Source organism: Dasypus novemcinctus, chromosome 9 (genome assembly GCF_030445035.2).
Source record: "Dasypus novemcinctus isolate mDasNov1 chromosome 9, mDasNov1.1.hap2, whole genome shotgun sequence".
NCBI classification, from domain to species: domain Eukaryota; kingdom Metazoa; phylum Chordata; class Mammalia; order Cingulata; family Dasypodidae; genus Dasypus; species Dasypus novemcinctus.
In genome coordinates, this window is record NC_080681.1 from 5,709,384 (window position 1) to 5,733,652 (window position 24,269).

General features: G+C 40.6%; 1 protein-coding gene and 1 long non-coding RNA gene across 6 annotated transcripts in view; one reads left to right on the forward strand and one right to left on the reverse strand.

Annotated features, from left to right (window-relative positions):
• MAN1A2 (mannosidase alpha class 1A member 2) overlaps positions 1-17,102 on the reverse strand; it is a 254,045-nt gene extending 236,943 nt beyond the window's left edge. For 3 of the 4 annotated variants that reach the window (XR_001118517.3, XR_188123.5, XM_071217182.1), the window contains exon 1: positions 16,012-17,079. Coding sequence is in view for 2 of the 4 variants with exons in the window: in XM_071217182.1 (XP_071073283.1) it covers positions 16,012-16,313 (302 nt within the window). In the remaining 2 variants the exon portion in view is untranslated. Of the gene's footprint in view, positions 1-16,011 lie in introns of all 4 variants that reach the window. The other variant, XM_004456600.4, reaches the window with a different exon arrangement.
• A 589-nt stretch (positions 17,103-17,691) lies between these two features.
• LOC101442585 (uncharacterized) lies at positions 17,692-24,032 on the forward strand. Of its 2 annotated transcripts, XR_188122.5 has the most exons (3): positions 17,837-20,794; positions 22,928-23,153; positions 23,815-24,032. It is a non-coding gene; the product is annotated as an uncharacterized lncRNA (long non-coding RNA). The 2 variants fall into 2 exon arrangements; XR_001118516.4 differs by having other exon boundaries at positions 17,692-23,153.
• The last annotated feature ends 237 nt before the right edge of the window (positions 24,033-24,269 follow it).

Genomic DNA, 24,269 nt, shown 5'->3' on the forward strand with positions numbered 1-24,269 from the left:
TCAAGGTTTCTGTTTTCCATAGACTCTATCCTAAAGTCTTAGATAGTGATAACTGGACTTAAAAATACATCTGGAAACACTCAACTGGAAAAACTTCTTTAACAATGCCCATTACCTTCCAACTGGCATACACAATGCTCAATAAATTATACTTTTATGGTTATGAAAAACAAAAATAAATAAAACAGCTATTTCATTTTCTATTTTTTAAATTGATACAAATTTCAAATTGTATGCATAAATTGTCATTTCAAAAATGATTTTAAAATCTGACTTTTATATTAAAATATGACACTCCTAATTCTTATTTTCACAGTATTTGTGATGCCATGCATTAAATTACTGCACACTCTTCAGTTCCTACTTCACAGAATTATTCCTATTTCATATGCATGAGATGTAAGGACTCTTTCAAGATTTAATCAGTTCCTTCATTTTATAAATAAGGACACTAAGACACAGAGTTAAATAGCTTATCTAAACACACTCTAACAAGAACAATGCTGAAACTAAATCTCTTAACAGTGAGCCCCAATGTTCTTTTATTTAAACTTTTTTTTCCAAACATGATATAGAAACAAAGATTATGTGGGTCTCCATCCACTGATACAGCATACTATGACAAAATGAACACTCACATGGGTGCATCCTGTCCCGAATGCCCCAAAACTGCTATGCACTCAAATAGAAGACTGGGAGTCTCTCAAGAGCATAGGCAGTGCCTAACAGGGGAGGATAGGCCAGTATGTCAAGCCCTCAGTGTTGTTACAATTAACTATGATCTTGTTTTTCAAGGAGTGAAGTTTGGTGGTTGCAGTGGGTTCCCAAGGGGAAGGGGAGGGAGGAATAGATGGAACAAGGGGAATTTTGGGGGTGCTGGAATTGCTCTACATGATCTTGCAATGATGGATACAGGCCATGTTAAATTCATCAAAATTTATTATAGCGTATGGTCGAAAATGTAAACCATAATTCAAATCACTGACCATGATAAGTAGCAACGTTTCAATATTTGTACATCAATTTTAACAAATGTACCATCCACATGTAAAATGTTATTAATAGGGGAAAGGGGAAAAGGAAGAGGATATTGGGTATATAGGAATCCCCTATATTCTGTATGTGACTTCTTTGTAACCTAAAGCTTCTTTTGAAGACAAAATGAAAGAAAATATATAAGACTCTAGGGGAATAAATGAAAGAAATGTCACAGTACATACAAGAAAAATATCAACAGTGATGAAAGACACGTCAAAAACTATTTTTTTAATTTTATACTTTATTTTTTTATTTCAAATTTATTTTTAAATTTTTGTATTTTACTTGTTATTTTTAAAACCATTATTATTTCATTTTCTCATTAATATTTGGTTATTTTGTTGGCTTCACTTTTAAAGAAGTTTTGGATCACAGAAGGCTTACAACTGTGGCAGGGGAGGAGCACTGGTGCAGGGTGTCAGTGATGGGGATGCATGGGAGGAGGTTCAGCTGGGGCAAACCTGTAAGGCATATGAACATGTGTACGTATTCATGGGGCATTGTCATGGTGGTGGAGAGCCACACAATAACCAAAAGAATATCAAATTCCCATCCTGGGGAGCTCTGCTACATTCTCTAAAATGACAGCAAGAAATTTCCCAAGTACAGGCACAGTGACTAGTGCAGGAGGATGGACCACTGACAGGCCCTTGATAAAGATGCTGTACTTATGAACCTTCACTCCTGAAACTGAAACTTAGCCTAGTATTATAGGTTGGCTAAGAGTTACTTCCTGAGAGCCTCCTTGTTGCTCAAATGGAGCCTTTCTCTAAGCCAAACTCAGCACATAAATGCATTACCTTCCCCCAGTGTGGGACATGACTCCCAGGGATAAGTCTCCCTGGTACCTAGGGATTACTACCAAGCACCAACTAGCAATGCAACTGGAAAAAGACCTTCACCAGAAGGGGGAAAGGTTAAAGACAAACAAGTTTATATGGTTAAAAGACTTTAAAGTGAGTTGGGAGGTCATTCCAGAGGTTACACTTACGCACATCTTAGCAGGATCTCATTGACTGCCAAAGTAAATACTGTCTCAAACAGCAGGGCTCCTGAGGGCTCTGGAGACATCCAGACATTACAGCAAGGGCAAACAGCTGAGGAGTTTGGTGCCCTGCTAGTGGGTCCTACTTTGGAATTTATGCTCTCCAGTATGACAAAGTTGGATTCATTGGATTCAGTTGTGGTTTTCCTACACACGGCTCTCTGCTCCTTCTATTTCAACCTACAGTTAGTACTAGAGTTGAAAGATATATGTTCAAGAGATTTAAATCTTTGGGCTGTCCATGCACCAATTGGGCACTGAATCTCAAAAGAGTTGCAACACCTACTCTCCAGTTCACTGGTCTCATCCAGGATAATTAACAAGGAGATGATGATGGACAACGACCATCTCAAAAAACAGAGTCTGTAAATGCAAGCAAGATAGGCCCATCCATCTGCCCCAGGGATCTAAGCCCCCTGTCAATTAGAGGCAGAATGGGCATCACCATCCCAGAACCCTCAGCACTGGGAATGAACTAGGGACTAGGGTAGACTTACTGGTATTCTACCATAGAATTATTGTGATTCTCACAATGGAAGAACTTTTATCATTGATGTGGAGACAGTGGCCACTGGAGATTTTGTGGGGAGAGGGAAAAACAGGTATAATTTGGGGGCATTTTCAGGACTTGGGAATTGTCCTGAATGACACTGCAATGGCAGCTACAGGCCATTATATATCTTGTCATAACTTACAAAAATGTGCAGAGAGAGTGTAAACTACAATGTAAACTACAATCCACGCATATTGGCAATGGTGCAAAAATGTGTTCATCAAGTATAACAGGGAAGCGGACTTGGCCCAGTGCATAGGGCATCTGCCTACCACATGGGAGGTCCGAGGTTCAAACCCCGGGCCTCCTTGACCCGTGTGGAGCTGGCCCACGTGCAGTGCTGATGTGCGCAAGGAGCGCTGTGCCATGCAGGGGTGCCCCCCGCATAGGGGAGCCCCATGCACAAGGAGTGCACCCCATAAGGAGAGCTGCCCAGCGCGAAAGAAAGTGCGGCCTGCCCAGGAACAGCACCGCACACACAGAGAGTTGACGCAGCAAGATGACGCAACAAAAAGAAACACAGATTCCCGTGCCACTGACAACAACAGAAGCAGACAAAGAAGAACACCCAGCAAATGGACACAGAGAACAGACAACTGGGGCGGGGGATGGGGGGGGAAGGAGAGAGAAATAAATAAAATAAATCTTAAAAAAAAAAAGTGTAACAAATGTACCACACTAATTACGGATGTTGTTAATGTGGGAAAATGTGGGAGGGGTAGGGAGCAAAGCATATGGGGATCCCCTATATTTTTTATGTAACATTTATGTAATCTAAGTTTTTTTTTTTAAATTAAAAGTATATGAAACAAAATTACACTAGAAAAATAACAGAAAGATGTACTCCAATGTACTCTATATCAGATTTACCAAATTTTAACATTTTTCCACATTTGTTATATCATTCTAGCTTTATTTTCTAAACATTTTAGAATAGGCTGCATACATACTACTCTTTTAACATTTAATACTTCCATATATATTTGTTAAGAACAAGGGTCTTCACTCATGTAACCACATTAAGTACAGTTACCCAGTTCAAGAAAGTTAACAGTGATATAAAGAATGCAGTCTATACTTCAATTTCCTCAATTGTTCCAGAAATAACTTTTGGGGCATTTTCTCCAATATTGTTATATTTAGTACAGAATCTTGGGTTGTATTTAATTGTCAATGTTTTTTTAAACTGCAGTAACATATATTAGACTTAAAATTTCCCATACCAAGCATTCCCAAACATACAATTCAGTGGCATTAATTTCATTCTAAATGCTGTGCTACCGTCACCAACATCCATTATCCAACTTTTTTTCCATCACCTGTAACAGAGATCCTGCACCCATATGTATTAAACCCCTGGGAAACTGTCCTTACTGTCTCCATGAATTTGCATACTCTAATTCTTTCATTTAAGTGGAGTAAAAACAGTATGTCCTTTTCTGTCTCATCTATTTCATTCATGATGTCTTCAAGGTTCACCCACATTTGCCATGTCTTTTATCAATGCCCTAATGATGTGGCCCAATCAAAGCCCTAACCATAACTTAATCACACCCAGGTACAGACCGGATTACAAACATAATCCAATATCCATTTTTGGAATTCATAACCATATCAAACTGCTACACGTAGTAATTCTACATTTTTTTTTGAGGAGCCACCAAATTGTTTTCCACAGTAGGTATACCATTTTACATTGCCACCAACAATGTAAGCTGGTTCCTATTTCATCATATCCTCACCAAAACTTATTTTCCATTTTTTTATTAATAGCCATTCTAGTAAAGTGGTTATCTCATTGTGGCTTTCGGAGATGGCATAGGAGATTTACATTTCTCTAATGACAAATAATGTTGAACATCTTTTCATATGATTTTTGGCCATTTGTATATATCTTCTTTGGAAAAACATCTATTTAAATTCATTGCTCCAATTTTAATTGGGTTGCTTATCTTTTTGTTGTTCAGTTCTAAGAGTTCTTTATATATTCTAGATATTAAACCCTTAAGACACAACATGCAATATGCAAATATTTTCTCTCATTCTGTAGGATGTCATTTCACTTTCTTCATAATGCCCTTTGATGCACAAAGGCTTTTAATTTTGATGAAATTCAATTTATCTATTTTTTTGTTGTTTGTTCTTTTGGTATAGAGTCTAAAAATCACTGCCTAAAACATTTCGTCATGTTGAATAATCCTTTTAATAAACTATTGGATTTGCTAGTATTTTTTTTTAGGATTTCTACATCCATATTTATATAGGATACTGTTCTATAATTTTGTCTGCATGTGCTATCTTTATATGGCTTTGGTATATTGGTGATGTTGGCCTCATGGAATGAATTAGGAAGTGGTCCCTTTACTTCAATTTTTTGGGAAGACTTTGAAGATTGTATTAATTCTTCTTTGAATATTTGATAAAATTCACCAAGTGTCATCTGGCGCTGGACATTTCTTTGCTGGAATGTTTGTGATTACTGTTTCAATCTCTTTACTTGCTATTATTCTGCTGAGAACCATTTATTTCTTTTTGAGTCAATTAGGTAATGTGTATTGCTAGGAATATGCCCATTTCATCCAGATTAACTCACTTTTGGCATTCAATTGTTCCTAGTATTCTCCTACAATCCTTTTATTTTTCATTTCTTTAAGGGTGATAGCAATGTCTCCCCTTTCATTTCTGATTTTTGTTATTTACCTCCTCTTCTTTTGTCAGGCTAGCAAAAAGTTTGTTAATTTTTTTGATCCTTTAAAAGAACCACATTTTGGTTTGGTTGATTCTCCCTGATTTTCTATTCTCTATTTTATCTCCACTCTTAACCTTTATTATTCCTTTCCTTCTCACTTTGGGTTTAGTTTGCTCTTCTTTTTCTAGTTCCTCCACAGTCATGTGAGATTCAGTTATTGGTTTGAGACCTTTCTTTTAAAAATATATATATTATTTTTATTTCATTTCTATTTATTTCTCCCTACCTTGTTGTTTTGCACTCATTCTCTGCTCGTCTTCTTTTTTTAGGAAGCACTGGGAACCGAACCCAGGGCCTCCCACATAGGAGGGTAGCACCCAATCACTCTAGACACCTCTGCTCCCCCTTTCTTTCTTAATATAAACATTTACAGTTGTAAGTTCTCCTCTAACCACGGCCTTTGCTACATCCCATAAGTTTTAGTGTTGTAGTTTCACTTCATTCAGTTCTGAGTATTCTCATTTCCCTTGTGGTTTTTTCCTTGACTCAAAGGTTATTTAATATATTGTTTAAATTCCACATATTTGTGATTTTTCCAGTTGTTCCTCTGTTATTGATTTCTATTTTCATTCCACTGTGGATGGAGAAGATACTGTGTTTGATTTCATCTTTTAAAACTTATCAAAGGCATGCTAAGAGGTGTGGAGTGTTTCTTTTTGGAGTAATGAAATAGTTCTAAAACTTTTTGTAATGATGAAAGCACAATATTGTGATTATACTAAAAGCCACTGGTTATATATTTTAGATTGTATGCCATGTGACTATATCTCAATAAAACTGCTTAATAAATAATTGTGCAAGAATTGTCAGAGGGAAACGGACTTGGCCCAGTGGTTAGGGCGTCTGACTACCACATGGGAGGTCCGCGGTTCAAACCCCGGGCCTCCTTGACCCATGTGGAGCTCGCCCATGTGCAGTGCTGATGCGCGCAAGGAGTGCCGCGCCACGCAGGAGTGTCCCCCATGTAGGGAAGCCCCATGTGCAAGGAGTGCGCCCCGTAAGAAGAGCCGCCCAGCGTGAAAGAAAGTGCAGCCTGCCCAGGAATGGCACCACACACACTTCCCGTGCCGCTGACGACAAAGAAGCGGACAAAGAAACAAGACACAGCAAATAGACACAGAGCACAGACAACCGGGGGAGGGGAGGAATTAAATAAATAAATAAATCTTTAAAAAAAAAAAAGAATTGTCAGAAATAGCAGAGGAAATGTAGAGAAATTGAGAGGTGAGTGAAGAATTTTCCTGATTGTTTGGTTTTTAAAGATTTATTTATTTCTCTCCTCTCCCCACCCCCCAAAAGCCTGCTCTGTGTCCATTCCCTGTGTTTTTCTGCGTGTGTTTTTCTGCGTCCGTTTGCATTATCCGGGGGCACTGGGAAACCGCGTCTCTTTGTTGCGTCATCTTGCTGCATCAGCTCTACGTGTGTGCAGCACCACTCCTGGATGGGCTGGGCTTTTTTCACACGTGGTGGCTCTCCTTATGGGGCAGACTCCTTGGGCATGGGGCACCCCTATGTAGGGGCGCCCCTGCATGGTACGGCACTCCTTGCATGCGGCACCACTGCGCATGGGCCAGCTTACCACACGGGTCAGGAGGCCCTGGAGATTGATCCCTGGACCCTCCATATGGTAGACGGACGCTCTATCAGTTGAGCCACGTCTGCTTCCCTCTGTTTTTTATTATTACTGAAATAATGAAAATGCTCTGATAATGACTGAAATGATGAATACACAACTATGTGATTATACCAAATACCACAGATTGTACACTTTGGATGAACTGTATGCTTTAATAATGTGTAGCAATAAAATTGATATTAAAAAAAAACACTTATCGAGGCTTATTTTGTGACCTAACATATGATGTATCCTAAAGAATGGCCTGTGTGCACTTGAGAACATGTATTTTAGTGTTGTTGGATGAAGTGTTCTATATGTGTAAGTCTGATTTATAGAATTATTCAGGTCCTCTATTTCCTTATTGATCTTCTGTCCAGATGTTCACTATATTATTAGAAGTGGTATACTGAAGCCTCCAACTCTTACTGTAGGACCTTCTATTTCTCCCTCTAAATCTGTCCATCTTCGTTTCTAATATATTTGGGGTTTTATTGTTATGTGCATGTTTATAACATATAAATACATAATATGTAAGGTATAATTTTATCTTCCTGATGAATTAACCCTTTTATGAATATTTAGTGTCCTTCTTTGTTTCTTAACAGTTTTTGATATAAAGACTTTTACATCTGACAATAGAGCCAACCTTGCTCTCTTTTGGTTACTGTTTGCATGGAATACTTTTTTGCACCCTTTCGCTGTCAACCTACTTGTAGTCTTTGAATTTAAAGTGAGTCTCTGCTAAAGAGAATACAGTTGGGTCATGCTTTTTTATCTATTCTGCCCATCTCTGCCTTCTAACTAGAGAGTTTAAATTCATTTACATTTCATGTAACTACATACAATGCAGAACTCCCTCTTTGCTCTTTGGTTTTTGTAAATCATACCTTTTGTCCCTCAATTCTTCCATTACATCTTTTTTTGTATTTAGTTGATCTTTCGTAAAGAACATCTTAGAATTCCTTCTCATTTCTTTCTCTATATGTATTTCAGATATTTTTCTTGTGGTTACCACGGGGCTTACATTTAACGTCCTAAAGCTGTAACACCACCATTTGATTTGATGCCAACTTAACTTCAATACCATCCACAAACTACGTTCCTCCATCCTACTACCTTTGTTTTCTTGTCACAAATTTCATCTTTATACATTGTGTCCAATATCATAGATTTATCATCACTTTTTAGGCATTTGCATTTCAGATCCTGTAAGAATTAGAAAGTAGAGTTAGAAACCAAAAATACAACACAATATTTACTCGTGAAGCTACTTTTACCAGAGATCTTTATTTCTTCATGTGGTTTCAATTTGTTGTCCAGCATTATTTCCTTTCAAACTGAAGAACTCCTTTTAGCATTTCTTGTAGGGTCAGTCTAGTAGTGATGAACTCCCTCAACTTTTGTTTATTTGGGAATGTCTTAATCTCTACCTCACTTTTCAAAGACTGTTTTGCCAGATACAGAATTTTTTTTAGATGAAATAGACTTCATTTATAATCTTTTTTTAAAAGATACATATATCACACAAAATGTTACATTAAAAAATATAAGGGAAGCAGACTTGGCCCAATGCCTACCACATGAGAGGTCTGCAGTTCACACCCCAGGCCTCCTTGACCCGTGTGGAGCTGGCCCATGCGCAGTGCTGATGCGCGCAAAGAGTGCCGTGCCACGCAGAAGTGTCCCCCGTGTAGGGGAGCCCTACGCGCAAGGAGTGCGCCCCGTCAGGAGAGCCGCCCAGCGCAAAAGAAAGTGCAGCCTGACCAAGAATGGCACCGCACACACAGAGAGCTGACACAACAAGATGATGCAACAAAGAGAGACACAGATTCCCGGTGCCGCTGATAAGGATAGAAATTGTCACAGAAGAACGCATAGCAAAAAAAAAAAGAACGCATAGCAGGTGGACACAGAGAGCAGACAACTGGGGGGGGTGGGTAGAGAAATTTTTAAAAATTTAAAAAAAGAGGTTCCCAGAATTCTCTGTTGACCACTTTTTTTATATTTTGCTTTCAGCACTTTAAATAAGTTGTGCCACTGCTTTTTTGCCTCCATGGTTTCTGATGAGACATTGGCACCCTGATTTCCTTCTTTATCCATATGGTTCTTTAGCAATCTGAGCATATATAAGACAATTTTTATCAAGTCTCTGTCTGGTATATCCAAATCTGGTCTTCCTCATTGATGGTTTTTAACACTTCTTCTTGCTCCTTTGCATGAGCCATCATTTCCTATTTCTTTGCACATCTTACACTCTTTTGTTGTTCAGTGGACTTTCTTAGTACTTGATGTGTTCGCTCTGGAATTTAGTCATTGAAGTCTCTATTCCTTTGCTTGTATCCAGCTAGAATTATGACTGAATTTTCCCTGAATGCCAGGAGCTAACAAAAAAAAAAAAAGAAAACACCAATCCCAATAACAGAGCACTGTGCAAATGCTCTCCTTCAGAGCTTAGCCATCCTAACAATGTGTCCAAAAAATAATTCAAAGCAAAAAAAGCATAGGACCCTCACAGTCTTTCCGGCACACATCTTGTCCTGGGCATGTGCACAGGCCCGTAGGAATTCTCCCACTGACATGTATCAGAAATGTCTTCTTTTCCCCTAAGACATAGTCTTTCCTCCCAGTCCCAGGTGCTATCCTATATGTCTTAAAACCAGTAATCCTCTGCCCAAGGCACCTGCAATTTGATCACTTTCATACAGTGTATTATCAACTCTACAGACCATTTTTACATACTGGGCAAGTTCTAAAATGGCGAGCCTGCAACAGGTGCCCTGTATCAGTCCTTCAGCTACCACTAGACAGACTGGTACTGACATACATGCTCCCGAGTATGAGCACATAGGTTACCAGGCTCCCTGTGGATGGCTCTACATCAAACCAGGAAGGGGGAACAGAAGGGCCAGCAACAGCACCATGAGATTTTTCCACCATTTTTAGGTTGCCTTTGTCCTGATCAGGCTCTTACGAAATTAACTGCCACCCTTTAACTGTTTTTCCAAAGCTCTGAGAGAGATGGTTCCTCTTGTTTTGCTTGTTTAGAATTTCTGTTGGGGAAAGAATCCTGGAGCAACTCACTCTACCATCTTGGTGATGTCACCAGTCCTCATGTTCTTTTAAACATATAATGATGCCTTCCTTCTAGAGCATGAACATAAAATTACAAGAGAAATCACTGGAATTAATGCCCTCTGATGAAACTTTTACTTTTATGATAAACCCTAAAACCCAATCATGGTGATACATGGGAAAAATACAACTAATGTAATGTACAAACTACAGTTAACAATAACAGTGTAATATTTTTATAGCGAAGGCAAAAAAGGTCCTATATCAATGGTAAGGATAAAAAAATTTGTGGGATTTAGCTTTATGAGATGTGACTATGATCAAGTTTTGTTTTTTTTTTTCATTTTCTTCATTAACAAGAAGATCTTGCTCATGTCATTTAACCAACCTGTGCTCATTTATTCACCTCTCAGAATGCTGGAGAAACAATTAAGTTTGTTTTTAGGATTAAATAAGATAAATGTACCTGGATAGGATTTTCTTAAAGCAGTGCTCCCATATTTGTTAAGCTGCCTTTTGTCTGTTATTTTATTTTTTGAACTTGAAATTAAGCTAAAAAAAGCAATTTAACACTCTCCAGCCCAGACTTCATTACCACCATAGCCTAAGAGAAAAAAGTTCCAGCAAATATTCAATACAAATCAAAATAAGTTCTTTTTTGTCTTTTTTTTTTCAAAGGGGTACCAGGGATTGAACCTGGGATCTAGAACGTAAGCAGCAGGCACTCAACCACTGAGCTACACCCGCTCCCCCAAAATAAATTGACACAGAATTTGCATTATCATAGAAAATGAAAGTAGTCAAATAACTTTCAAATCCCAGGAATGTGTAAGTCACCCCAAAACCTAAGTTAAATATTTTTATACTTTTCAAACAGTGAACATAACATTTGTATAATTTAAAATATATTGTTATAAATTAACAGTTTGCCATCTATTGATTTCAAGTAGATCCTAGCTTCTGTGGTACCAATTTTCCAACTTGAGGCATGATCTAACGTTTACAATACCCATACCAGTGAAACTGAGACTAGTAATACCTGTATTACAGATTTGATGTGATGATTAAAAAAATCATATATATAGAAACACTTATCAGTCTACTGTTTTTCTCCTTTCTTCCTAAAGAAGGAGTAATTCAATGTAAGGATATGGAAAATACTTTAGATACATTTATATGAACAAATATATACTAGGTAGGGCCAATTCAAATTATTACTTAATTTTTTAATTAATTTTTGCAAAGGGCCTTTATTAAACACTGCTTCCTCCTCTTAAAGTAAGACATCACTTCTCCTACTTTTTCACCTTATTCCCCAATACTTTCTTGCATTTCATTTATACCTTCTCTTATGGAATTTGTCACCTTGCCATAAACACCACGTATTTAATAGGCATACTTTTATTAAGGACAGAATATACTTCAAGCACCAGGAATACAAAGATTAATAAAAGATAGTAATTTGTCCTCAAAAAGCCCATATTTTATCAGGAGAAACTGATAAATATAACTAATTGTAAAACATTGTAAATATGCAATCACAGATAATACATGGGAAAGATAAAAGTACATAGGACAAAGCCTACCTAAAAGACAGGAGATATAAGGGACTAAGTCTACATGTAGAATCAGACTATCTCAGCTGTTAACAGATACACTGATGATCAGAAAATACTACTAGGAAATAAAAGTAAATGCAAATCACTCAAAATAATTCAAGTACAGATTTATAACAACTAGTAAAGATAGAAAGTAAAATCTAATCTTAAACTACATGTTATGGAGACTATACAATCTACTTAAGTCTCGTTAATATTTTGGAAAGAATATTGAGACTATGAGTTTCAGTTTTCAGTAAGAAAGTCCAAAGAAATAGTAAAAGATAAGAGAAAATAAACATTTCATAGACCAGAACTCAAAATACTTAGCATGGTGTACAAACTCTCGAGGATTATGCCTTGAGATTCCAAACTCAACAACAAACAAGTTAAATTACGTAGCACCTTAAGTGACTGGCATAAAATAAAGAGCACATACTTGGGCTCTAAAGGGAGCAGTCACTGCCAGGTTCCAGCTGCGTGTTGTCACCTGAAAATACAGACTTGTGTGTTGCCATATCCTTTAATTTTTATCAAAAGTGATCAAATATCCTGAAATCTCCTGATTTGTGAATGCTGGCAACAAGCTGGAGACCAAAAAAAAAAGTGTATTTCTGACCCTTATCTAATACCTTCACCTAAACTCTTCTTGCCTCACACTAGTATTCTCTACACCAACCATAGCAAACATTTCTTCGGTTCTCAATGATGCCAAGTTTTCTTCTGCCTTAGGGCTCTCACAAGTTTCCTCTGCTCTGACTACTTTTCCCAACATCTCCACTTAGTATAGCCATCTCCTATTCATTCTAAATTTGTGAGCCATCTCTTCCTCAGTGATGCCCTCCCAAATACCACATTAATCTTCCAGCTGCTAAAGCAAATATAATAAAATGGGGTTGGCTTAAACAATGGGAATTTATTGGCCCAAAGTTTTGAGGTTCGAAGTCAGCAATTGAGGTATGACCGAGGAAATGCTTTCTCCCTCAAAAACATGGCATTCTGGGGCTGGCTCTCTGCGATCCTTGGTCCCTGGCTTTTCTGTCACATAGTAATGCACATGGCAGCACCTTCTCCTTTCTCTTCTGGGTTCCACTGGCATCTACATTCTTGCTTCTTCCATGGCTTCCTCGTCTATGTCCAATTTCATTTGCTTACAAGGTCCTCAGACAGAGTGGATTAAGGCCCACCCTCTGACAACTTGAACACATATTAATTAATAACACCCTCAAAGATCCTACTTACAAATGGGTTCACACTCTCAAGAGTTGGGACCTGAACATGCCTTTTGTGGGGGACATGATTCAATTCCCAACATGTGCTCTGACAGCACTGGGTACTTCACAATACTCATCACACTTCCAAAATAAACCGTTTATATAATGTCTGTCTTCCCCCTAAATGGGAAATTCCACAAAGGCAGAATCCAACACACAGTAGGCATGCAATACACACCTATTGCTAACTACTGTGGTTTATAAACTGTTCCTTTAGACAATAAGGTTCTAACATACTTTTAAAAGATTCATAAATCTGTATCTAACTTTTCAGAAACATTTACACCACTTAAAGTAGATTCAATTAAAATTACAATTATTGTTATTAACAGTAATAACAGCTAACATTTATTGGACATTTACTAAATGCTTGGAACTATGTTTAGAGCTTTGCACCCATTATCTCATTCAATACAACAACCTATAAGTAGGTGCCATTGTCATACAGAGGAAGAAACCTAGGCACAGAGTTTAAAAACTTGTGCAAGCTCTAACAGTCACATGTGTAACTTGTCATACATCTAATTCAGTGACAAAGTATGAATCCCTATCGTCTTCCTTCAGATCTGAAGCATGTAACTGCTAAACTCATTAATAAAAAGAGCCAATTTAGTATTTCTTATACTTGAATAAGAAGAAATAATGGCCATGATTTATTTCCCATTACTTAACAGTTAAAGTCAATCCTAATCCCTCCACATTCTGTACCCCTCCCCACACAAACAAAATCAAAATAAATTGCCAACTTTTACTTTCCAATTTTTAAAAAAAACAGTTTTTGGTGCACATCCAAAAAGGATGGCCTCAGTACCAACTAAGTCTGTAAAACTACCTTTCTGAATTATTTTAAATAATATTTATATATTAATTTGATGTTTTGTTTTTCCAAACTTTCACATTTTGAATGATCTTAAAGTTAAAATGTCATTGTTCAAAGTGGAAGAATTATCACTGCAGACTAGGTTTTCAGATAAGGTAACAATAGAAAAATCAGATACTAATGAGATATTTTAAAAATTACTACTATAATCTCAGAAATAACGCACAGATAGTTCAGGATCCCTCACTACCCACATGCTATTTGAATTCTTCCTTTCCAAAACTCAGGAATCAAATAGATTCGAATACATTTCTCACATACATCTCTTGCTATCCAAACTCATTACCCAAAACTCAAATTTGACTCATGCACCATCGCTTGCTATCAGAACTACTTTCCCAGTCTCTCACTTTCCAAATTCAGTTTGGGATATCAAGATTAAACATGCATATATATATTGACAGGCTTTATAAATGTAAGAATTTTTATTTCAGTTTGGGATATCAAGGTTAAACATGCATATATATATTGACAGGCTTTATAAATTTAAGAATTTTTATTTAAGCAATTTAAGTAGGCTCTTAAAAATATGAATGAAATGCATATATCTGTATTTCCATTCATATTTTGTTTTAACTCAGTGTAACTAAAAGTTTTTCTAGGTAAATGTTTTAAACTAGAATGAGGCCATATATACATATTTTTTTTTTTTACTTTTAAACGGTATTTAAAATATAAAGGAAACTCTAATATATGACAATTACTATAATGCTAATTAATGGCTGCTGTCAAACCACTCTAAAGCCAGCCTAAAATAATACACACATCAGTATTTTTTTCCTTTCTAAGTCACAAGAAGCAAGGGCAAAATAAAGGTAACAAATGCAAAAGACGAAAGATGGCAGAAATTCCAAATTAACAAAATTCAAAATTACAGAAAAATGGTATGAAACAATTTTAGAAGTAACTACTCCTTCAGGTTCTGCCAAAAGTCAGAGCCATCAAGCAAGGAATGAATTAACTAGGTTGAGAAAAAGGAAACACCAGTTTTTATTACAACAATGCATTGTTGTCCCAAGTATTTAACTTAGACTAACATTTGAGCCTAAGCTTTTTTTAAAAATTAAGAATTTGTCATATAATAAATTGCTAATTTACAAGGGTTATTTTTATATGCATGCATCAATACCCTGTCCTTATGATAAAAGGTTAAATCTAATGTCCGCTGAAAACCGAGTTTGAGCCTATGACTTTTTTTTTCACATATTCAGTTATTTTAAAAAGTAGGGTAAACAGGAAAGACTTAACAGGTTAAAAAAAGAATGCAGATTTGGGAAAAGTAAACTAGTTTCCCAAACTCTCCTTTTGAATTAAAAAAAAAAAATGGATGACTTCAAGGGATAACTAGAGCTCCCATTTTATTCTAATTTGGCTATATTTTCCTAAGAGGTCACCTTAGATTTGGTGATCAGAAAGTATGGGAAACTCTTAAGGGCCAAATCAGAAAGAATGCGAAACCTTTAATTGGACAAATTTATCTAATAGTTTACTTGACACTGTCCATCTCTGATTATGTTTAAAAAAAATTGATGAGGAAAATTAGATTAAAAAAAAAAAGAACGAAATCTTGTCTTCAGGACTCACAAAGTAAAATGACTTAAGATTCAATGATATCCTGACCTTATCTGATTCCATATGGAGCACCAGCACAACCCCTGAAAGTAGCAAAAATCAGAATATTTTCGCATGTCAAGAAATAACAGGTATGTTCTACCTATGTTTGTCTTCCTAATAAGCTATGGGTCACTACTAAGCTTTAAATACAAGCCACAGAATGAGGGGGCCTTCGGAGACAACAAGGGGCCGTCAGGAATGAACTGATTTTGCATAGTGACACAATCACTGAGTGCAACACGTTCTCTAAATGATGACGAGCAATTGTCGCTATTTCCTTGGGTTAATTTTTCAAAACTCCATTGTTGACGGTCCACATTAGGAACAACATATCTGGGCTCATGTTTCTCTCACATAAAGCCAAAGAGCTTTAGATGGGGCTCTCGGAGTCCATTCTCTAGTTCTATCCATCCAGTTTTGAAAGAACAACACAACTCTTAGGGAAAATTACAGCTTACTGCAAAAAAAAAAAAAAGAGAGAGAGAGAGAAAACATGGCAAAGATTTGATGCAATGAACTGTACCATGCTCCCCCAAATGCTAAATACCCGAATTTCCGAAATAAACAAACCTGTGTCTATGTTCATCGGGCCCGTGGATCAGGAAGACTCCGGGAATTTTAGACATTTTGCCGGCATCTACATGAGGGATTAGCACATCTTCCAAACCCAGATCAAAGCGTTTGTGTTTTGAAGAGTCTGGAAGGAAGAAGAATGCCCCAAAACACAGCGTGATGAAGGCACTTAGAATAAGGAGAAGGATAAACTTCTCCGAAAGTCGCAAGGTAGCCCTGTGATGCGGGAAGGAGGGCGGCCCCAGGTTCAAAGGCGGAATCCGACGTCCAGACAGGGGCAGCAGGGCTGGGGTAGTCATCGTTCACGCTCTTGGATGATGGACTTTATGAAGTTCTCATCTTATATCGAACGTACGATACATTGAACAGTCTTCAAAGTCTCGGCGAAAACGGCCAAACTCGATTTCTCTCCCCTCAACGGCCTGCGGGGCTGTTCGAGAAGGCACCTCCTTCCCGCTAGCCCCGCTGCACGCAGAAACTTGCGCGGCCCCCGGCAAAGACCGCTAGACTCGGTCCCGGGGTATCTTCTCCATCTGGCTGCCCGTACTTGCCCGGGTTCCTGCAGGTCTCCTCATTCCCAGGGAGGGATCAGGCAGGCACACTGCGGGGGAGAAGGCAGGTGGGGTCTTCCATTCCCGCTCCCCCGCGAGGGGTTCGAACGCGCTCCCAGCTGGGGGCTGGACAAGGAGGCTCCCCTGGTCTCCTGGGCCGCTCCTGGGCCAGAACCTCTTCCCCTTGGGAGCAGGAAAAACTAAGGGTCTCCTCGGGAGTCCGCCAGCACGGAGGGGCTCCCGCCTCGCAGGCACGCCGGGGCGGCGGCGGGGGAGCAGAAGGGTCTGCTCTCACGCGGGCCCGACGCCCCTCGCAGGCCCCGCGCGCGGGGGGCTCCGACGCCGCGCACTCGACGGCCGGCGCCAAGGGCGAGCAGGTCCAGCACCCCGGAGCCCTCGAGCCGCCGCCGCCGCCGCCGATGCTGCTACCCGGGTCTGTCAGCGCGCGTAACTTCCTCCTCCCGCGGCCACTGAGCGGTCCCGGCGCTGGGAGGGCCGCCCTCCGCCGGCCCCTCCTCCTCCTCCTCCTCCTCCCGGCGGCTGCCGGAGCTAGCCCCCGCGCCGGCTCCCCACGCGGGGCCGCCGCCGGCCCCCCCGCACTGACCGAGCCCCCGCGGCCCCGCGGCGTGGGAAGCAGCCACCGCGGGCCCCGCGTCCGGAAGCCCGGGGCAGGCGCCTGCTCATTCCTCGCCCGGCCCTGGGCGCCCGGGAGCAGCCGCGCCTCAGGCGAGCGGAGGTCGGGGCGTCCCCCCGCCGCCGGCCGCCGGCAGGGCCTCCGGCAGCGCGCGGCTGTGGCGGCGACCCGGGAGAGGTAGCGTGGCCGCGGCGCGGGGCTGGGCCCGGGGCTCGTCCCCGCCGCCTAGGCCGGGGGAGCGCACGGCGACCGCTGGGCCCACATCCGTTGGGCGAACGCCGGAAAGGCACCCGGGGCTGGGGAGGGGGCCCGGCGGAGGGAGGCGGGGAGGTGCGGGCGGGCCTGCGAGCCGCGACTCGCGAGCGTGCGTCCCCGGGCGCCGGGGGAGGTGCGCGCGCACGCCCGGCCCGCCGCCCCGCCCCCTCCGCCGGCCGCGCTCCGGCCTCGCGCCGCCGCCCGCGCGCCCGCGTCCCGGGGCCCACCGCCCGCGCCCCAGGGGCTCCCCGCCGGCGTCCCGGCGCGCGAGGGGGGCAGGGCGTCCGCGCACCGCGCCGACCGCGGCCGATGCCCAGAGGCGGAGGTTCGCCAGTTCTTTGGATTGAGCTGGCGTTTGGACGAGGGGCTTGAGGGGGTGGGGCGCAGGTCAGAAGGTATTTTGAGGGTTCCTGGAATTAACGGGTTCCGACGGGGAAGGTGACTCTTGCTCTGTGGAAGGCCTGTCTTCAACTGGAGACTGTCAGTCCGAAGGGTTCAACAGGGGTCTTAAATGTCCAACCCGCGTCCCGTGTTCACGTTGGTGGTGACCGCAGGCTCGAGTCCTGTATCTTGAGCACCAGCCTTGTGCCCAAGTCTGTTAAAAATAAAATGGTGACCTTGCCCTTCCTAAGACATCTATACCTGTTTAGCATCTGACACAAGCCTCCTTGTGGTTCAGTTTCCGGAAGACATTCCCCTGTCGTCTCCTCCACATTCCTCAGCCCCAACCCATGAAAACTGTAATAGGTATATAAACGGGGTGCTAAAACCCCAAAATAGAACGATGTTTTTTAAGCCTGGTTAAACTCAGGCTTAAAAACAACCTGAGTTAATTCTGTTACCCGTTGTTTTGAAAAGAACCCTACTATGATTAGGTCCCAAAAAATGTTTTGCGATATATATACTGTCTTCGTCGGATTTACTTTCTGATTATGTTTTATTCCAATATAAAGATTAGTTGTCATTCCCTTTACACTGCCTTACTGATGACGGGGCATTGGAGAGGAGGCCCTTTTAAGTGGCAGGGAATAAATCAGCCTTGCGTTAAATATCAAACAAAAGCTACATGTTCGTTGACGGGATTCATAACTGCATTCCAGGCTGCCCTGGAAATAGTTCCCAGATACCTACCATTTCACAGAAGAAGTCATTGTCCTTTGGCCTTAACTGACCAAATAAAGACATTAAAATGTTAAGGGCACTTTCAGGAGTTCACCCAGCAGTAGGAGTGCCCATACCAAAGTGAGATTTGTGTTGGACATTGATGAAAACTAGATGTAGGAAACTCCCTCCCTTCCCAGTGTGTTTTTATAAAATTTTATGACCAAGTCTGTAATTCCAAGGCTATCTGCAAGCCAAAGGAAAAGAAACACTCGTTTCCTACTGTTGAGGTCATTATTTTCCATGTTATTTTATTACCAATCCTACAACATCATCAGAAACTACAGTTTATCTTTTCTAAAGACTAGGTCTCTCTCAAATGAGTTTTAAAAGAATCAGTACTATTTTTTAAAAAGAAGTTGCAAAATTTATTCAAAAACTAAAATTACACGTATATAAAATATGCATGTAAAAAGACTGAAAGGGGATTTTTTAAGTGATTACAGCTGTTGTGTTAGGATGTCAGTATCACATCTGATTTTTTCCCCATATGTTCTGTATGTATGACTTTTATAATTAAATAATTTTAAAGAAACGTATTAGAGAAGGTTGTGGTCAGATCTCAAATAGATGGAGTCAGTTATATCAAGGGGAAAATACAGGCTGGGATCCATCTGAGGGTAATCAGCAGAAAGCAGAAAATAAATTATGAACTGTTAATGTGTATACAACAGACAGGATTTCATTCCAGAGTCTAAAAAGATCATTCCATTTTCAAAGAGTAGTTATGCTTTGATCAAAGTATAGACAAGATTTCAAAGCAGCAAATGGGTGGTGATTTTCTTTTTAATAAATCCATTAAGCTAATATTTTGGAAAATTCAAATTATTAAAGTACTAACAAAACAAACTGTACTCTTACAGATTTCAAATTTACAGGACCATTCCTGGAATCTGCTCATATATTAAAATGTAAAATTTACTTGTTCGCTCATGTTGACTTTTCCGTTATTGTTCCAATTTTATGCATATACATGCATATATACACATCTCCTAGCTCTGTTTTAAGTGAAACTGAAGTCATGTGCTAGAGGGGAAAAAAATTCAGCTAGCATGCAAAAAAAAACAAAAGAGGCTTTTGGTTTATTTACATAACCTGTTCTTTTTAGTTTCAACTGCTTCCCAAACTATCCAATGAAGATGTGTCAGGAGAAATTACCAGACATGACCACTGAGTGTGTAGGGAAAACTAACCAGGTTTGGGCTCGGCTTGCTCCTCTTTTGCTTTCCTTTGTGAAGTTTTTTTCCTCAGAGGCCAGGAAGAAGCTGAAGAATCTCTCAAGTCAGTTCCATGGACAGTCAGCAAAGCCACAATACTTCCACTGCCTCTCTCAGCAAAAGTCCTGGAGGCTCCTTTGCTTATAAAAGACATTGATCACAGGCCTACTGTGTGACACGCCCTCTGCGGTGTACTAGAGAGCAAAACTGTATTCCTTATGCTTAGTGAGCTTGCGGTCTGGTGTGGAGAGGTCGATGAGCACTGCAAGTTACAAGAGTGAGGCCATGCTGTTGGAATAGAGCTCTGGGGCCCACGGGAACACTCAAGGGCGTGAGAGAGGAGGGAGGGGGTTGGGAGTGTCAGGGAACGTTCCTGGGACGGGTGTCACCTGAGACGAGCCTTTAATTCACCAGGGAAAGAGTGTTCCACCCTAGGGAGCAGGCTATGCACAGGCACCCATACCCGCTTTTTCCTACCACTTACTCAGAACCCTTGCCTGCTTTACTCTTCTAATGGCCTCGCTCCAGTTGCCCGGTACTCTTGAACTGGGAACGTGAAAATGGTGGAGCAGTAACTATTACCTACATTGCCAGTAAAATGGGCTCAAAATGACTATCATAAATACATTTTTGCAATCAGAAGGCCTGGATGATGTTCTTGCTTTCACTGGCAGCGCTCTGTTATTTCAGGCAAATGTTTTACTTCTTTAAAGCCATTAATAAAATAGGACTGTTCAAGTGTATGTAAGAGGCACCCATGTCCTTGGAACACTTTCCAGGGTCAAGGGGAGGCTCCTCACTGGCCAAGGGGAGGCTCCTCACTGGCCGATGAGAGGCTCACAGGTGCGGCAACCAGTCAGGACAGCAGCACTAAGAAGGGGAGGAATGAAGAGCGGCCTAAATAAAGCAGCTTTCAACCCCAAACGCCCTCTCTGCCTAGAGGAGCCCACATCAGTACCTCAGTATGTAATCCTGTGCATTTCTCCCAGTTCTCAATAAACTGTTCTTTTCTCCCAGTTCTCAGTACATTCTTTTTCCTGACCTAACTAACCCAGCATGTTCTTAAATTCTTTTATGCAGCATAGCCAAGAACCTGGAGGAATCCGGCATTCCCCCTAATTCAGCACTATTAGTAAGAGTGAAAAGATACAGACTCCAACCAGTTCTTTCCCTTACTGAGTTTCCTACCTTCCAAAACATATCATATTCTCTGCCTATTTTATAGTACTGTTTAAGGATCAAATGACCTATTGCTGATAAAATGCTTTAAACACTTGTTAGTTTTAAACAAAATAATGGGTTGTTATTGATGGTAGTGCCTGAGTTGGAAATGTGAGATTTTTGTCCATCCAGCATCCCTTTGGAAAATATTTTCTTCCTGAATCTTTGTCTATGGATCCAGGTTGGGAAGACTTACTCAACCCACACCACAGCACTTACTCCTCCTATCCACTCCCTGGATTCTGGGACGGCTAATGACTTAGGCCTCACTCATCAGAACACTGCATTTCCCTTGCCATAAGGTTTGGTTCAGAAAAGGCACATGACCCAAGTCAAGCCAATCAGAGCCCTCATTTGCTTGAACCAATAGGAAAATGTTCTCCCTTTTCCCTGGAATTACCATGCCTGAGCAGGCAGAAACCTTAGACTTGCCAGAGGCCCTCTTTGCCCTGTAAGGAAGCTTGCCTCAAAATGAAGCAAACAGAAAAAGAGCTAGGGCACTGGGAGAGAAAGTACCCACTTGAGCCCTTAGTGCAGGGGTGGGTCCTGATTTTGCAGGACCTGAAACTTATGGAATTTGGGGGACCCTGTTCAAGAAAAAGAATACAGGACTATATATACAAAATAAGTTACAAAAGTGTATTTTGTTTAAATAAAACCAAATTCAAATACAAGTGAATATTTCTTAAGAATGCCAGAGGCCACTCCAGTACCACCTGTCCCATGAAGGAAGGTGATTAATGGAAAGTCAAAGTGCAAAAGAGACCACAATCGTAACCAACTGTGGTTAAAATATCTGACTTTTGCAAATTTTAGAAAAAGGTATGATCATGTAAACACATTACAAGGGCCTCTCCCAGTGCCTTAGATAGGGCAAGCAATGAGAGGTCCAGTGGCTTTAAATTTCATTGGTGAAATTTAAATTTATATGGGAATGCCCCTATATATTCTATAGCATTTATGTAATCTAAAGCGTCTTTAAAAATAAAACATTTGCTCTTAAAAATAAATTTTCATTAGGCCTCTAGTAAATCTGTTCTGCTCTGAATCCAGCCATGTGTATAGCTAGTTCATGCTTTCAACATCTCAGCTACCCAAGCCTATAAATTCATTTTTCAGTTGGAACTGGTTTTTATGACTTGCAATCTAACAAATCTTGACTAATACACCGTGTATCTGTGCACAGAGGTGCTATGACTGCCAGTTTTATGTGAAGTACTGGTAGTTTTACAAGGGTAAAGACTCAAGGTCCAAAAGGAACCCACTCAGGTGGCCAAAAAGCCTGGGCCAGGGACAAAAGTAGGGAGAACAAGGAAAGAACAACAGTCTTCTTGTGTAGCCAGTAGGAAAAGATCTAAAACTGAAAGGGCTGGACAAAAGTCCTTTTTTTTCTTTGACTAAGTAGAGGTGTATCAACCCTACCGTCCCCTACAGAAATCCTCAAAATAGATGCTCATATTCACCTTTATAAAGAGGAATCTGATGCCAGAAGAGGTTAAGTATTCTTTATGAATCCTCATATTAAGGTTGTTTTTAATGCATTCAAGGCAGCTAACTTGAGAATAAGTTTCACTGATTCGGTCATTCATTAAATATTATTGAGCACCTACTCTCTGTCAGGTACTAAGTTGTGTGCCAGGCACCCAAAGATGAATAAAATGTGGGAAGCAGCAGCAATCATGAAAAGAACAAGGGCTCTGGAACTGAGAAACCGGGACTGCCTCCTGTCTTTGTCATTTACCTGCATGATAAGCCTACCTCTGCCATCTACCTATATATCTCATGAAGTTGTTATGAGGGTTAAATGAGATAATGTGTGGGATGGTGCTTCAGACATAATTGGGATTAAGTAGATACTTTTATTTTTATTATAGGCATCAGGATGAGTAGGTGTTGGCAGGTGAAGAGCAGTAGGAAGAATATTCCAGATGGAGAAAAGAGCCTGTGAAAAGACTTGGAGGAAGGAGAAAGAGTTGGATGTGTTGGAGGAAACTCTCTTCCCTGGCCCATGTGTCTTTGAGGAGGGATTTCCACTGGTGTGTCATTCCTGCCTTCGCCCACCACCCCTCTTCTGCAAGCTCAGGAGTGAGTTATCTGATGGTGAGAAGCATTACATTCATTGGCTCATAGTTCTTGACAGGATGGAGCTAATCTAGTAAAAGGTTCCTAGCACTGAAGAGTCATTCTCTTTTTCCCTTTCTGCCCCAAAGAAGTGGAGACAATGATCTTGGATCTGCAGGCCCTGCTATCCCCTTTGGCTAGATTGTGTGGGCGTGGGGATGTGCAGAGCGTGCTAAGCCCTTTTGGGTGATAGATCTAGAACCTGGTTCTTTATTAGCTTATTTGTGGTGGTAACTTCAAACTCCACTTGACTGTCTTCTATGTCTTATTTCATCCAAACTTGTCGGGGGTAGGGAAAGAGGGATGGCAAGTCATTTATTGAACCTCCAGAAACTGAAAGCCGTTCATTATGGCTAGAATTATAAATTGTAGAGGGAGGGGTGGTGAGGGATAATGCTGGAGAGGTAAATTGAAAAATGTTTCTGCTGAAGTTGGTGCTGTAAAGTGACACTTTAATCCACTCCCTTTACAGTTCATAAACTGTGATGGTTAATTTCATGTGTCAGCTTAGCTAGGTTATGGTATCCAGTGGTTTGACCAGGCAAGTATTGGCCTGATTGTTACTGGGAGAGTATTTCATGGGTTTAAATCATTAGTCATTGATTGCTTCTATTTTTCATTACATCTACACTCAACAAAGGAGACAGCCTTCTGCAATGAGAAGACTCTCATCCAATCAAGATGGGGCCTTAAATGCCAAACTGAGGATTTCAGCAGTCAGAAAGAGTAATTTCTATCTCTACTTCAGTCAAACATCTTCTCCTGGAGAATTCAACATCACCACCATGCTCCCAACTTGCAGCCTGCCCCACAGAATTCATATGAGCAAATTCCCATAATAAATCTCTTTAATATTTACATATGTATATACATATATATCCTCTCAGTTCTGTTTCCCTGGAGAACCCTAATACAACTAAAATACAGAAAGAAAAAAAACAAAAAGACATAACCATTCTCAAAAAGATAAATAAATGAATGTTTTCATGGATCAGAAACGGAACTGAAATAGAAAGCACTTAGCAAGGCGGAAGCCACAGCCCAATGGAGTCTCAGGTTCGAAAGCCCAGACTTTTGTCTCCCGCAAGGTGACAG